General features: G+C 41.3%; 1 protein-coding gene across 2 annotated transcripts in view; it reads left to right on the forward strand.

Annotated features, from left to right (window-relative positions):
* NCK2 (NCK adaptor protein 2) overlaps positions 1 to 15053 on the forward strand; it is a 252859-nt gene that overhangs the window by 234900 nt on the left and 2906 nt on the right. For both annotated transcript variants that reach the window (XM_033950220.1, XM_033950219.1), the window contains exon 4: positions 2709 to 3430. In XM_033950220.1, the coding sequence (XP_033806111.1) occupies positions 2709 to 3430 (722 nt within the window). The remainder of the gene's footprint in view (positions 1 to 2708; positions 3431 to 15053) is intronic.

Raw genomic sequence — 15053 nt, forward strand, 5'->3', positions numbered from 1 at the left:
CCCAGTATCTTGCTTCCAACAGTAGCCAATTCAGGGCATAGTTACCTGGTAGAATCCCCAAGAGTAATAAGACTCAATGCTACTGATTCCAGGTATAACTTAACTTCCCTGTGTCTTTCTTAATAGCAGACTATGGAATTTTCCTCCAGGACCTTGTCCAACCCTTTTTAAAACCCATATAGGCTAACTACTGTTACCACATTCTTTGGCAACGAGTTCTAGAATTTAACTGTTTGTTGAGTGAAACAATATTTTTTTCCTATTCTTTTAAAAAGTATTAACATGAAATTTCATAGAATGTCCTCATCTTTTTACTTTTTGAAAGAGAAAACATTTGATTCACATTTTCCCATTTTATTCCACTCAGGATTTTGTAGACCTCTTATTATATCAGCCACCTTTTTTTCCAAGCTAGAGACCTAACCTCTTAAAATTGACCTTGTACAAGAGGTGTTCATCCCCTTAATCATTTTGGTCTCCTTTCTTTGAACATTTTCTAATTTTGCTGTATCTTTTCTGAGCAACCAGAATTATACACAATATTCAAGGTGAGATCACACCATTGAGTGATACAGAGGCATTATAATATTTTTTTGTCTTATTTTCTATCCATTTCCCAATAGTTTTAGCATTCTGTTTGCTTTTTTTTGCAGCTGCTTTATATTGAACAGAAATTTTTGACGTATAGGTTAAACAGTATGGCATGGGGAGTTAATGAGGAAGAAAATGACGACTCCCTGGGATTAATAAATTTCTGTTCTGCTCTTGTGAGAAGGAGCAGAACCATAACACTGTGCCTACAAATACCAAAGGATCTCAATCAATCAACAATTGGTCATTAGTGTCAAAGGCTGCGATTATATCGAGTAATATTTCCTGTCAAAATCAGTGCTAATAGACTCCAAAAACAAATTAACAAAGTCTATGGTCCATGTTTGGGACTAAATCCAAACTGATAGGCACCAGCATAATTTGAATTGAGAGAAAATACTCAAAAATCCTTTAATGCTTTCAGTCCCTCCACCATAATGCTAAGGGACAGAATTGGACACAGAGCCTGATATGATTTGGAGTAAACTGTATTACTGGAACCACAATCACTGAGATAGACAAGATGATGGTGCATACCCAGCTGACAGAACAAAAGGAAGAGAAGTTCTGGATGACATATTTCTTAATAAAAGATCCTATTCCCCCTTTTTCACCATGTTGGTACAAGGTAAGCAATGAAAAGACACAAATAAATAAGTTTAAAAAAACAAAACTTATTTTAGAGCTGAATGAATATGGGCTTAGGTAGCAAGAAAATTGTTCCCTCTATCTTGAGAACAACATAAGGTGCTAAAGTTTTTATATAAGCTGATATAAGCTATATTTTTAGCTGTAAATGCATGTAGGCAAACTGTTCAAACCATCCTTTGTGATCATAAGATCAATGTACTCCTTTATGTGAGCCAGGTTGGCTGACTGGTTCTCCAAGAGTGGAAGATTGACCTAGTGGAACAGCAGGTCAAGACTCAGGGAGGTGAGGGTTTAATTCCTACTGAGGCTTCAAATCCTACTGAGGCGTCTTGTAACCTTGAACAAGTCACTTCACCCTCTCTTACTTCAGGTACATATTTAAATTGTAAGCCCACTGGGAACAAGGAAATACCTACTATACTTGATGAAAAGGTGTGAGCTAAATCTAAATAAATATTTGTAATGACTGAAAAAGAGATACTCATGAAAAGGTTAAACAGGATGGGGGAGAGTGGAGAGAAAGACACGGGGAAGCCACTGCTTGCCTGATATTGGTAGCATGGAATATTGCTATACTTTGGGTTTTGGCCAGGTACTAGTGACCTGGATTGGCCACCGTGAGAATGGCCTACTGGGCTTCATTGACCATGGGTCTGACCCAGTAAGGCTATTCTTATGTTCTTATGTTTTGATTTTTAATGATTCCAAGAGTGTTGTGAAACTTTGCAGAGCTTATGAATATTTGAATAGATGCATACTTTGAGCAATAGAACATTTAACTCTTTACAAGAAATATCTTAAGACTACAATTGCAACAGTTTTCACTTTCATGTGTGTGTGTGGTTTTTAATACAAATTGTGATAGCTGATATTTGTTTCAATTGAATTATTCATATATCAGTTAGTCAGATGAACAATTTACTTGATTTATATGTCTAATCATGATATCACAAGCATATGCACAGTACCGGGTAGAACTTTTGATTCTTGCCTAGAAATAGCTTAGAAGAAAAAATTAAAAATATTTAAATTGAATCAGGTTGGGCAGACTGGATGGACCATTTGGGTCTTTATCTGCCGTCATCTACTATGTTACTATGTTACTATATGTTTGGGTAGAAGGCATTAAATCCACTGATGCCCTAATTGGGGTTTTCTCAGCCATACATTTTATATTTGTATTTGAAGCAGCAGTAGTAGTAGTTTTTTATTAAATTGTAATAAGTACTCTTTTTATAAGGCAAACAGACACAAAAAGCAGTTGAATTATGTTGTGCACTTACCATTAGAGGCAAACAATGAATTTACAACAATCTATTTCTGTCCCTCAGACAGTTTCAGTGCTGCATTTGTTTTATTGAAAATGCACAGTTCTAAGGGATTAATGAATTCCAAAGGCAATATTGAGTGTTCTATTTCTTATTGGTTTTATATACTTACTAGACTCTTCTGCCTTTATTGAACAGGTTTAGGTAAAACGAAAAGAAAGACTAGTGCCAGAGACGCATCACCCACTCCAAGTACAGATGCTGAATATCCAGCCAATGGCAGCAGCACTGACCGGATTTATGACCTGAACATCCCTGCATATGTGAAGTTTGCCTATGTAGCAGAGCGGGAGGATGAGCTGTCCCTTGTGAAAGGATCATGGGTGATAGTTATGGAAAAATGCAGTGATGGCTGGTGGCGAGGAAGTTACAATGGACAGATTGGTTGGTTTCCTTCGAACTATGTGATGGAGGAAATGGATGAGGCTACAGCAGATTCCCCGAGCTTTTTAAGTTTGCGTCAGGGTACATCCATGAGCAATGGCCAGAGTGCTAAAGTTCTTCATGTTGTTCAGACATTATATCCATTCAGTTCTGTTACAGAGGAGGAGTTAAACTTTGAAAAAGGAGAAACAATGGAGGTCATTGAAAAGCCAGAAAATGACCCAGAATGGTGGAAATGTAAAAATTCTCGAGGTCAAATAGGCCTTGTTCCTAAAAACTATGTAGTAGTAATAAATGATGGCCCTGCCATTAATGCTTCTCATCCACCTCCAGTAAGTTACACAGGACCATCTTCCACAGGACGGTTTGCTGGGAAAGAGTGGTATTATGGAAATGTTACTCGACACCAGGCAGAATGTGCCCTAAATGAGAGGGGAATGGAAGGAGACTTCCTTGTCAGAGATAGTGAGTCTTCGGTAAGTAACACTTGGTACTTGCATTTTTACAGTAGTTGACACACACTTGTTAAAACTGACTTGTTAAAACTGTGGTAGTCTTAATATTGAGGAATAGGATATGATGTATCAGAGTCAACTTTTTGAAAATGATTGGGAGTGCTGACCTTGTGATTTCAAGGCATATCTCCCCCCCCCCCCCCTCATGTTTAAAAAAAAAAAAGAGAAGCTATGGCTGTTTGAGAGTGTGACTGGCCAGCCCACATATGAATGTCACATTCCTCTAATCTCTCTCCCCCCCTTTACTCCCTCTGCATTTTAAAAATGTATTCTCCTGCGCAAGAATAATTTGACTGTGTTTGGGGATAAGGGGCTTAATAGCTTTCTGCCTGCTCTACTCCCTACATCCACTTAGCCACCTTTACGCCTCAGTTTCCCATGACAGCCTTCTGTGTACCTTCACTCTCCAGCAGGTTCTTATACACCCCTCCATAGTTAGCTCCCCTTCTATGCAGGTTTGGCTTGCTCCTCTATTCACTGCTCCCCATTTCTCACATTGTTCACTGTAGGTGAGATCTCATAAGAATAGCTTTATTGGGCCAGACCAGTGATCCATCTTGCCCAGTGTCCCATCTCCATGGTAGCCAATCCAAGTCACTAGAACCTGACAAAAACCAAATAGTAGCAACATTCCATATCACTCATCAAGAGGAAGCAGTGGCTTTCCCTACGTCTGTCTAAATAATGGACCATGGCCTTTCCCCCAGGAAATTTTTCCAAACCTTTCTTAAAACCAGCTACATTAACCACTCTTACTACAACATTGCATAGTCTTTGCAATTTTTGACGGAATGAAAAATGGATCCACTTGTACCCGTTCGACACCACTTAGGATTTTGTAGACTTCAGTCATAACTCTTCTCAGCTGTGTCTCTTCCAAGCTGAAGAGCCCTAACCTCTTTAGTCTTTCCCCATATGAGAGGCGTTCCACTCCTTTATCTTGGTTGCTCTTCTTTGACCTTTTCTAGTTTTGCGATATTTTTTTTGAAATAAGGTGACCTGAATTGAATGCAATACTCAAGGTGAGGTTGTATCATGGAATGATAGAGGCATAATAACATTCTTAGTCTTGTTAACCATCCCTTTTTAAAATAATTCCTAGCATCTTGTTTGTTCTTTTGCCCACCACCACACATTGGGCGGAAGGTTTCAGTGAATTGTCTACAATGACACCCAGATCTTTTTCTTGGGCACTGACCTCCAAGGTGGACCTTAGCATCTGGTAACTTTGATTTGGGTTCTTCCCAATGTGCATCACTTTGCATCTGCCATTTGGATGCCCAGTCTTCTGGTTTCCTAAGGTCTGCCTGCAATTTTTCACAAACTGCATGTGTTTTAACAACTTTGAATACAGCCTGTGTTTTGGAAGCATAATACTCATTTCCATTCACAATGAGTGTTACGCTTCCTGTTAGCTTGATTTATTTGGACATAAAAGATTAATATTGTGGTGTTTGGGCTTTTTTTGTGTACCATTATATGAAGTGTCATTCTTCAAACAGAATATATCATCAGTTTGACTCCCTAAGGACCCGATTTCCCTCCGACCCGATTCACTAACCTCTCCTGTGATCCGCACATGCAAATGAGGGGAGCAGCATGTAAAGTAGGCAGGGACGCGACTCACAAAACAAATTTTGCGATACGACTGGGCTGGCCGATCAACCCAAGAAGCGACTGCTGGGGACCAGTTGCAAACATCCTTTCCAACTCTTCAGCTCCATTGCCGCCCTGCTCTCTGCTGCCCCGAATCTCTCCTGCCTGCCGCCCTGATGCTCTGCTCCAAATCTGTCCTGCCTGCCACTCTGAATCGCTGCTCTGCTCTTCCCCGAATCTCTCCTGCCTGCTGTGCCCTGAATCTTGCCTGCCTGCTCTCTCCCGAATCACCGCCCTGCCGCCCCAAATCGCTCCTGCCCTTCCCCACACTGCGAGCCTGTGGTTTTAACCCGTGGGTTAAAACCACGGGCTCGCTGGGCTACAAAACAGTAAAGTAAAATTTTTTTAAAAGTTGCAGCTCAGACGGGTCTAACCTATACTGAACTTTGTCCCATTAAATCATGTTTCTCTACATGTTCCACAATTTAGTATTTTATAATTGTTTCCACTTGCCTGAGAGGTGCGATATATCAAGTATTGATTAAACATAAATTGGAGAATTAATTCTACTTCTGTCTATTTGGGCTTCAATGGCTGGGAGGGTTTAGATGAGATGGAATAGGTTTTAACGGAGATTTTGGCAGTTGGAACCCAAGCACAGTACCGGGTAGAGCTTTGGATCCTTGCCCAGAAATAGCTAAGAAGAAAAAATAAAAAATTTAAATTGAATCAGGTTGGGCAGACTGGATGGACCATTCGGGTCTTTATCTGTCGTCATCTACTATGTTACTATGTATATTTCTGTGTACAGTTTTACTCTGGGGCTTTTGTGCCAAAGAGATTTGGTGCATTTTATTATTTTGGACCTCAGTCCAGTTGGTTTGTTGGGAAGTAATATGTGGAGACTGATTTATTTTTCAGCAGTTTGCAGCATTCCCATGTTTGCCACTTGAATGCCTTCATGCATTTAAATTGTTTCTATTCTTCTTATACCAAAATAAATTTTTGTGTATGCCTCAGGAAGTTTTATTATTCTTTCATTCATGATCAGATTCCGCTTAGTGCTGATTTCTAATTTGCCAAGTGTGTCAGTTTTTTTCTTGTGCGTGTCCTCTGAACCTTCCATTCTGTTTTTACTGTTCTATGGGAGATATATATATATTTTTAAAAAGGTACTCGATAATAATGGTTGCAGCTCTGCTTTCCTAAGTATATCTATTTAGGATCTGTGTCCTGTAATTGTGAATACTTTTTTGATGGCGATTTTCTTTACCATAGTTTGACTTTAGCTGCATTTCCACTACTGCATTCTGGCACCAGTATTCTTCTATTCTTTATATTACCTTCTGCTTTTTTAGCTATTGGTTAGGGGGGTTGGACAAGTTCCTGAAGGAAAAGGGGATTGAGGGGTTTAGTTAGAGGGGTACTATATAGGATAAAATGTCTTAAGTAAAGGATCACTTACAGGTCACTGACCTGTGGAGCCACCGCGGGAGCAGACTGCTGGGCACGATGGACCTATGGTCTGACTCGGCAGAGGCGATGCTTATGTTCTTATGTTTCTCTTCTCGAGGCTGCATTTTTGGTGTTCATGCTATTTCAGTTGCTCAGAATTTTATCTAATGAGTTACCAGCTCCTCTTGTAGCTAGCTAGCATGTTGTGAAATTCTTTTTGTCTTGTGCAGTTTTCAAACTTCCTCTATATTTATTGCATTCTATCGTCCCCCTTCCCCTCCCCCTTTTGTTCCCTTCTCCCCTTCCCCCTTCCTCTTTTCTACATGTTTCCTTTCCCTCTCCTTAACCTACATTTATTCATACATTCTCCACATTACTTCATTCCACTTTAACATCTTTATAGAGTTATAATAGAATCCCAATTAACCGGTACTCAAGAAACTGGCACTCGCCTAACTGGCAAAAAAAAATTCATCCTCCCTCGAGCCCCGAAGCAGCAGCAGCGGTCCTGAGCTGCAAACACTCCCTTCCTATTCAATAATTCTTAATCTTCAGTTCTCATTATGTTGTTATAGTATAGCATTAACGTAAGTCACATCAGGAGGGGGGATGTTTATGCTGACATAAATTCATGTTTCACCTAATTGCTGTTCCAAGACAAATTCCCCCTTTAATGTTAGACTTATTGAATTCTTTAACATTGAAGGCTGAATTAACCTTGAAAGAGCGATTAGGCAAAATATGAATTTGTGTTGGCAGAACCCCCTCCCCCCATGCAACTTAAGACACCCAGCCTCTTTTCTCTCTCTCACCTCTTCCTTCCAGCTTCTGTTTCCTCTGTTCCCCCAATCCATCATCTTATTCCTCTGTTTAGGAGGAGAGTGTGGCATAGAGGTTAGAGCTGTAGCCTTGAGTATCACCCTGAGGTTGTGGGTTCAAACCCAGTGCTGTTCCCTGTGACCCTGAGCAAGTCACTTATTCCTCCACTGCCCCAGGTGCATAGATTGTGGACCCACCAGAACAGATAGAAAAAATACTTGATGTACCTGTATGTAAAACTACAAAAAAGTGGTATACAAGTCCCTTTCCCCTCTGTTCCCCCCTTCTGACCTGACACTCATGCTGCTATTGCTTCTCTAGAGTGGCAGAGGCAGAAGAAGCTGCTCACTGCAGTCAATAGTTAGCATTCACACAGGCTGCCAGAACAGGAAATAACATCCAAGGATGCAGGACTGGCAGTGTGCATGAAGGCTGAGTGGCCCCCACAGTGAGTAACTGTTTTTGCCCCCACTGCTGCTCCTCCAGAGAAGTTGCAGCAGCAGCTTGTGTGACAGCAGGAGGCAGGTGGGGAAAGTTCCAATATTTCCCCGAAACAAATCAATTTTCCCACAATGAATTGGCAAATTGATTGAAATCAATTAAAATTAGAGAGCACTTGTAGTCTTCTCTTATTATTCCTAGATTTTTTGTAAAAAAAATCCTATAGAAAGTTCTATATACATTCCAGAAATTGGGGGTCTGCCAACCTGTGGTTATTGAACTACCAACCAGCAGCATGTCTGAGAGCCAGGCCACTCAATGTAAAAGAAATCAGTGTGATCAGATACAAGATTTGGGGAGATGATAGAATTTAAAATGTGGCTTTAAGTGGGTTTAATAACTAAAAGGAAATGTTTTTGGAGTAGGTATTATGAAGTGCCAAATACATTAGGAGCATATACTGTATACTCATAGAAAGATTCCTCCCTTGGTTCAAAGCTATCACAAGGATACACCTCCCACAGGAATCTGTTTCTTGCATTAATATTTGTGCTTGCAAAGATTGATAGAAAAATATTGGAACACCACTTTTTTATATATATTAATAACATTTTGACTAAATAATCAAGTTTGGAGCAAAGTGTATAGAGCATATGTATTTCCTTTAACATCAGTATGTCACTTTTTTTGTTCAGATATTTGAACACTTTCTCTTAATTGGGTGACTCATCCCTTGTACATTTAACAATAATATCTTATACTTGGTCATGATCTAGGGGAAAAAAAATATGGTTTCTTTCTATTGTTACCCATTTTACCAAATCCACTCAAATACACCAGGCAACCTCATATATATATTCAGTTAAGCTGCTCTCTAAAGAAACAACAAAACATATGGAACAGATTGGCGCAACTGACAACCAGTTTGCAACCCAAGCCAGAATAGTTATGGGGTGAGAGTAATGAAATCAGAGCACAGTTCAGTAAAGAAACAGAACGCTGAAATCTGGACGTAAGAAGAGAAGAATTAAGTGTGGTACAGTGGTTAAAGTTACAGCCTCAGCATCCTGACGTTGTGGATTCAAACCCACACTGCTCCTTGTGACTCTGGGCAAGTCACTTAATACCCCCATTGCCCCAGGTACATTAGATAAATTCTGAGCCTACTGGGACAGACAGAGAAAAATGCTTGAGTACCTGAATAAATGCATGTAAACTATTCTGAGCTCCAGTGTTCTTCAACCTTTTTACACCTATGGACCTGCAGAAATAAAATAATTATTTTGTGGACCGGCATCGGTCCGTGGACCGGCAGTTGAAGAACACTGGGCTAAGTCGTGGGCCAGACCCCGCCCATCTCTACCCTAGACCCCGCCCCCATAATAGTACTAATTGTAACACTATTTTTCCATTCATTTTTCACAATATAATCTTATTAACAACACATAATGGTTAACCACAAAATTAAACTACACAAAGCACACTGACAGCAGATGTAAATTCTCAAAATTGACAGAATTCAATCACTAAATTCAAAAATAAAATCATTCCCCCCTACCTTTGTTGTCTCCCTCCCTCCATGCTATGCCTTACCTTCTGGCCTGCTCCCACCTGGCCATTTTATGCTGCCCCCAGTGTTATCTTCAGGCCAGCTCCCTCTTCCTCACTGATGCAGTGCGCAATGCTGCCCCCGGTGTTATCTTCAGGCCAGCTCCCTCTTCCTCACTGATGCAGTGCGCAAAGCTGTGGGAAGCGGCTCCTTGCACGTCCCGTGCTTCATCTGGAAGCCTTCCCTCTGACATTGCAACGTCAGAGAGAAGGCTTCTGGCTCAGGTGCAGGACGCGCATAGGAGCCTCTGCCTGTGGCTTTGTGCACTGAATCAATGAAGAAGAGGGAGCTGGCTCAAAGATAATACCGCATTGATCGCACCGTGGACCGGCGGTTGAAGAACACTGTTTTGGGCCTGATGCATGTGCTGGCCCTGTGGACCGGCAACGGTCCACGGACCAGTGGTTGAAGAACACTGGTATAGAAAACTAACAGAACACTGAAATCTGGAAGTAATTCCACTTTCAACAACATCAGCAGCTAGGACTGTAATTCAAACTTATGGAGTTTATCCAGTTCCAAATAACATGCTGTTATTTTATCAGAGCTGTGGTATAGGAATCGGGAGCAATTTGGGGTGGAGTCGGATAAATGTACTTATTTCGACTCTAGCTTCAAAGTATAAACTTACAAAACATTATAATAAAGGTGGTAAATAAATCCTAATAAATTAATATGATAAATTTTACCATTTTATGCTTTTAAATTTTTTGTTCCGGTTCTGTGTTCAGACTTTAGATATATTTTGTGACCTATTAATCTTAATTTTCTGGACAGTGGACAAATTATAGCTAATAGAGAAGCGCCAAGCTTGGGTGTCTTGGTCCTGCTTGTTGACAGAAACAGAAGGGTTTGCTACATATAATAGGCATTTTCTGTACATAGCATGGGGCAAACAACAATTTATTATTTCTATAACACTACCAGATGTACGCAGCACTGCATATTCTACATGTAAGAGAGAGACATCAAAGGATGTGAATTTTTTAAACATACATTTATTTTTTAAAAAAAGTTGCCTGCTTTTGTTCTACGTTCACTTTTATTTATAACTTTCTCTCGCAAGTTAATAAAAGCTATATGCTCTGTCTTAGAAGTGCAGTGTTCTCTTTCCAGCCTAGGTCTTCTTCCTGAGTCTGCCAGAGCTTGAGGTGCTGCTCAAGTTATAGTTTATAGTCATTGTACCATGGGTAACACCTAGTGGTCAGATGTAAGATCCATGGTATGCAGGGTTCCAGATGGAGCCTTGATGTGTTCCCCTGGCCAGGAACTCTTACTACAGTGATTGGACTAAAGTAAGTTATGTGCTATTAAAAAAAAAAATGACAAGTTGGAAAAGAAGACTCATGGCATCAAAAGCTGGAAGCCCAAAAAAGTTGTAAGAAATAGCTTAGTCTAAAACAGTGTCTCTCAAACTGTGTGCCCCAGCATAATGATGTGCCCCAAAAGATTCCTGGTGTGTCACGAGAGATTCCAGAATTTTACTTTATTTTTAAAAATTACCTTCATAAGTATACACTAGAATAGATAACATGTATGTTGCGTACTCAAGAGTCCGTCATGGTTCATAGACAACCCCGTGAAAGACAGGCGCGCGCCGACAACTGAGCACAAGACGGAGGCGCGCGCCGAAGAAAATTACAGTTTTTAGGGGCTCCGACGGGGATTTTTGTTGGGGAGCCCCCCAGTTTACTTAATAGAGATGGCGCCGGCGTTATGGGGGGTTGTAACCCTCCACATTTTACTGTAAACTTAACTTTTTCTCTAAAAACAGGGAAAAAGTGAAGTTTTCAGTAAAATGTGGGGGGTTACAACCCCCCAAACCCCCCACAACGCGGCACAATCTCTATTAAGTAAAGTGGGGGATTCCCCCCCACACACCCCCGTTGGAGCCCTAAAAACAGTAATTTTCTGCAGCGCGTGCCTCCGCGCTGCGCTCAATTGCGCGCGCCTTTTTCCCGGCGCGCTTTTGACCTGACACCGTCCGTCATGATATAAGCGTCTGTGTGCGTAAGGATACAACCGCCCAGACAAGCATCATTCTTTGATGTGATTAGTCCTTGAAAACTAACAGCAAGTAACTTACAACTGAAAGTCTGATATATCGTGGGGGGAAGAGGATACCATGGAGGGCAAGTTGCACAGGGCACAATTATAGCTTATGACCTTGACTGCATGCACCCAGCAGCTGCCTAGGAGAGAAGTGAGGCTGGGTGCAGGGCTGTGTGCCTGCAAATATGATAACCCTACCTCCAGAAAAGGGTTATGAAGTATTGTTTAAGGGCATCCCTTCTGTGGAAGTGAACCTTTGGGGAATAAGAGAGTAAATCAAAAAAGTAAAGGCAAAATACATTTAATGACCTTAATAGAAGTAACTGTGAGCAATTGAACATATCACTTTTCCACATAGTCCCCATGCAATATGATGCATTTGTTATATCGTTCATCTAGCTTCTGTATTCCTGGCTGCTCCCGAAGCCAGGTGAATCTGCGACCTCGCAGCGTCTCCCTTAATGGACCGAAGATGTGATAATTGCTAGCACCAGACTTGGGCTGTAAGGAGCATGGGAAGACTTTCAAGCCCAAGCTGTTGCACTGTCTCTTCAGTCACTGCTGCTGCTGCTGTATGAGGGTGTGCATTGTCATGGTGCAGCAAGACTGTTTTGGACAACGTTCCTCTTCTTTTGCTGCTAATTGCAGGTTTAAGTTTATTCCTCAGCAATGCACAGTAATTTTCACTGTTCACCCGTGCGCTCAGAAATGCGCCCGAATAGGCCTTCATGTTCCAAGAGAAGATTAACATGATTTTCTTGGAGGGCTAATGTTTGAATTTCTTCTTCACTGGACAAGATGGATGTCTCCACTCCATGCTTTGTCTTTTGTTCTCTGGGTCATAGTGATGCACCCATTTCTCGTCACCAGTGACAATTCTTTTCAGAATACTCGGATCTTCTTTATAACGTCTCAGGAACTGGGTCGCAACCTCTACACACCGCTGCTTGTGCAGATTAATAAGCTGATTGGGAACCCATGTTTCGCAGACTTTCCTGTATCCCAAGTTGTCATGCATTATAGTAAATGCAGATCCATAGCTGATATCTAAATTTGCCGCCGATTGAGACACTGGGTTATCCATCTGCCTTCTCTAATCAAGGCATTCGCCCTGTCAATGTGCTCTTGTGTGTGCAGTGTTGATGGGCGACCAGAACGACCTTCGTCGGTTACACCTGTTCTTCCCACTTTAAACATTTTTACCCACTCCTAAACCTTTAGTTGATTCATGGAGCTATGTCCAAACTGAATCAATATCAGACTATGAATTTCCAAAGGTTTCATTCCCTCTGCCCAGAGAAAGCGCACTACTGCATGTTCTTTGATGGTGCAATCTTGCAATGAGTGTCCATGTTTCTGACCTCGTAGCTGCCTAACGATAAAAGGTCGAGTGTTGCACTATGCGTGGACGAACTATCCAACAGGCAATGTGCGGGTACATATGTTGCATTTCACTAGCTCTGTTCTGTTTTTTGTTTAATTTAACAATTGCCTTTAATTTTTGATTTGCCCTCATATGCTTGGAGCAACCTGTGTGTTAGGAGACTGAGAAGAGAGAGTTTTGTGGCTCAGTGGGACTCAAGAATGCAAACTCTTGATAAACTTCCTCCCCCCCCCCCCCCCCAATAATATGGCCTGCAGGAGCTGGCACTGCTGCTGCAGTTTGGGAAAAGGGGCATGAGCAAAGCAAATGGTAGGTGTTTCTTTCAAAAAGTTTGAAACCCAACCTCTATTAAGAGTGTGTGGGGGAGTGTGTGGCACAGTGGTTAAAGCTACAGCCTCAGCACCCTGGGGTTGTGGGTACTCCTGCTCCTCGTAACCCTGGGCTAGTCACTTAATCCCCCCATTGCCCCAGGTACATTAGATAGATTGTGAGCCCACTGGGACAGACAGGGAAAAATGCCTACCTGAATAAATTCATGTAAACTGTTCTGAGCTCCTTTGGGAGAACAGTATAGAAAACTGAATAAATAAAACACTCCTTTTCTCTGATCTCATTACTCAATGTCAGTAGGAAGAGTAATGTAAACTGATAAAGGACATTCTTATGACAGCTTCACTTTTATAACTGATAAGGGACATTTTTATGACAGCTCTACATTTATATTTAATATTAAAATCATTTCCATGCTGTTACTGTTAATCTAAAAATATTTATAGCGTTCTGGATGAATAAAGGGTTCCTGTATTGTTTAAGTGACATCTTCCATATACAACTCAATAAAATAGTGCACCTGTCCAACTAATTTTTACTAAGCCGTTGGTAACCCTGAGATGCAATCCAAGGTTTGACCTCTTACAATGTGGTTGACTCTAGAACTTGTCTGCACTTTGGCCTAGTTCCACTAACAATAGCGACTCAATCGCTGTTGGCCGATTCTCTGGCCGATTTTCCAACAGCGATTGATGCACCGGAGGAGCAGTAGGGTCTGAGTGAGCATCCCTCCTGCTCCCGACTTAAAGGTATGGGGGGGGGACAGCAGAAGGGAGTGGGCATCCCTCGTGCCATATCTATAAATTCAGTGCCATATCTTAATGGTAACACAGTTACCGACAGGAGTAGTCAGGTTTTTAGTATTGTAAAACCTGATGGAAAATAGCCAAGCAATGTAAGTGAATCAATCGCTTGGCTATTTTGCATGGTGTTTTACTAATTTGCATGGCCGGATCGGAAAATGGGCGATCGAGGGGGAAAACACGCGGTGGGCTGTTTGGTGAATTGAGTCGGTTAGCAGCGATTGTTGCTAATCCTGTGAAAACAGGTTTAGCGACTATCACTGACGTTAGTGAATCGGGGCCTTTATCTAGTAAAATAGAAGTTCAGTTTTACTTTTCACTTTCTCTGATGATAGGGCATCCTATAATGTCCTCATGATACAAGATAGAATGGGCAAAATCAGGTAAAATCAAATTCCTTATAACCAGGCCTCAGCAGTTTCATCAAATGTAAGGAGACAGCAGGTGAGAACTCCCCTCACCCCCCTTTTACTGATTAAGCTAAAGGGTAAGAAGGAGCAGGAATCTCTATTCCTTCCACCCTCCCCCCCCCCTGTCTGAGATGGCTTTTACAAACCTGATTTACTAAGTCTGGTTCCATTCTCTGTCTGTGGGAAAAGAGAATTGTAAATTAGTTCCTTTGTTTGCCTTTGAACATTACTTACAAAAGCCAACAGTTTTCCTTCTCAGAGTTGTGTCAGTGATGTGATGGCACTTTTTTGATAGACAAAGCAGAGGCATTTGCCTCTCTGCTTCCCATAACAAACACGGTTTGCCCGGGTCCACACCACTTTTTCTTTCATATCTTTCTCCCTCTCTCACTTCCAGGCAACTTAGGCTCAGATGCACTAAAGCCAGCAATCGTCACTAAACCTGACAATCGCATTTGTTGACCCAATACAGAAAACGGCTCACTGCCTGGTTTTATGTACGATCGCTCATTTCCTGATCTGACCATGCAAATAAGCTGATTAATATTAAAATGCCATGTAAACTAGTAGAGCGATTGATGCTCTAACATGGCTTCCCGATTCACTAAAAAAAGGTGATCGCTTTAGGTGATCCAAAAAAGCGACTTACCTATCTGACCTTTTTTTTTTTTTTAATGGGCACAGA

Source organism: Geotrypetes seraphini, chromosome 6 (assembly GCF_902459505.1).
Source record: "Geotrypetes seraphini chromosome 6, aGeoSer1.1, whole genome shotgun sequence".
In the NCBI taxonomy this organism is placed as follows: domain Eukaryota; kingdom Metazoa; phylum Chordata; class Amphibia; order Gymnophiona; family Dermophiidae; genus Geotrypetes; species Geotrypetes seraphini.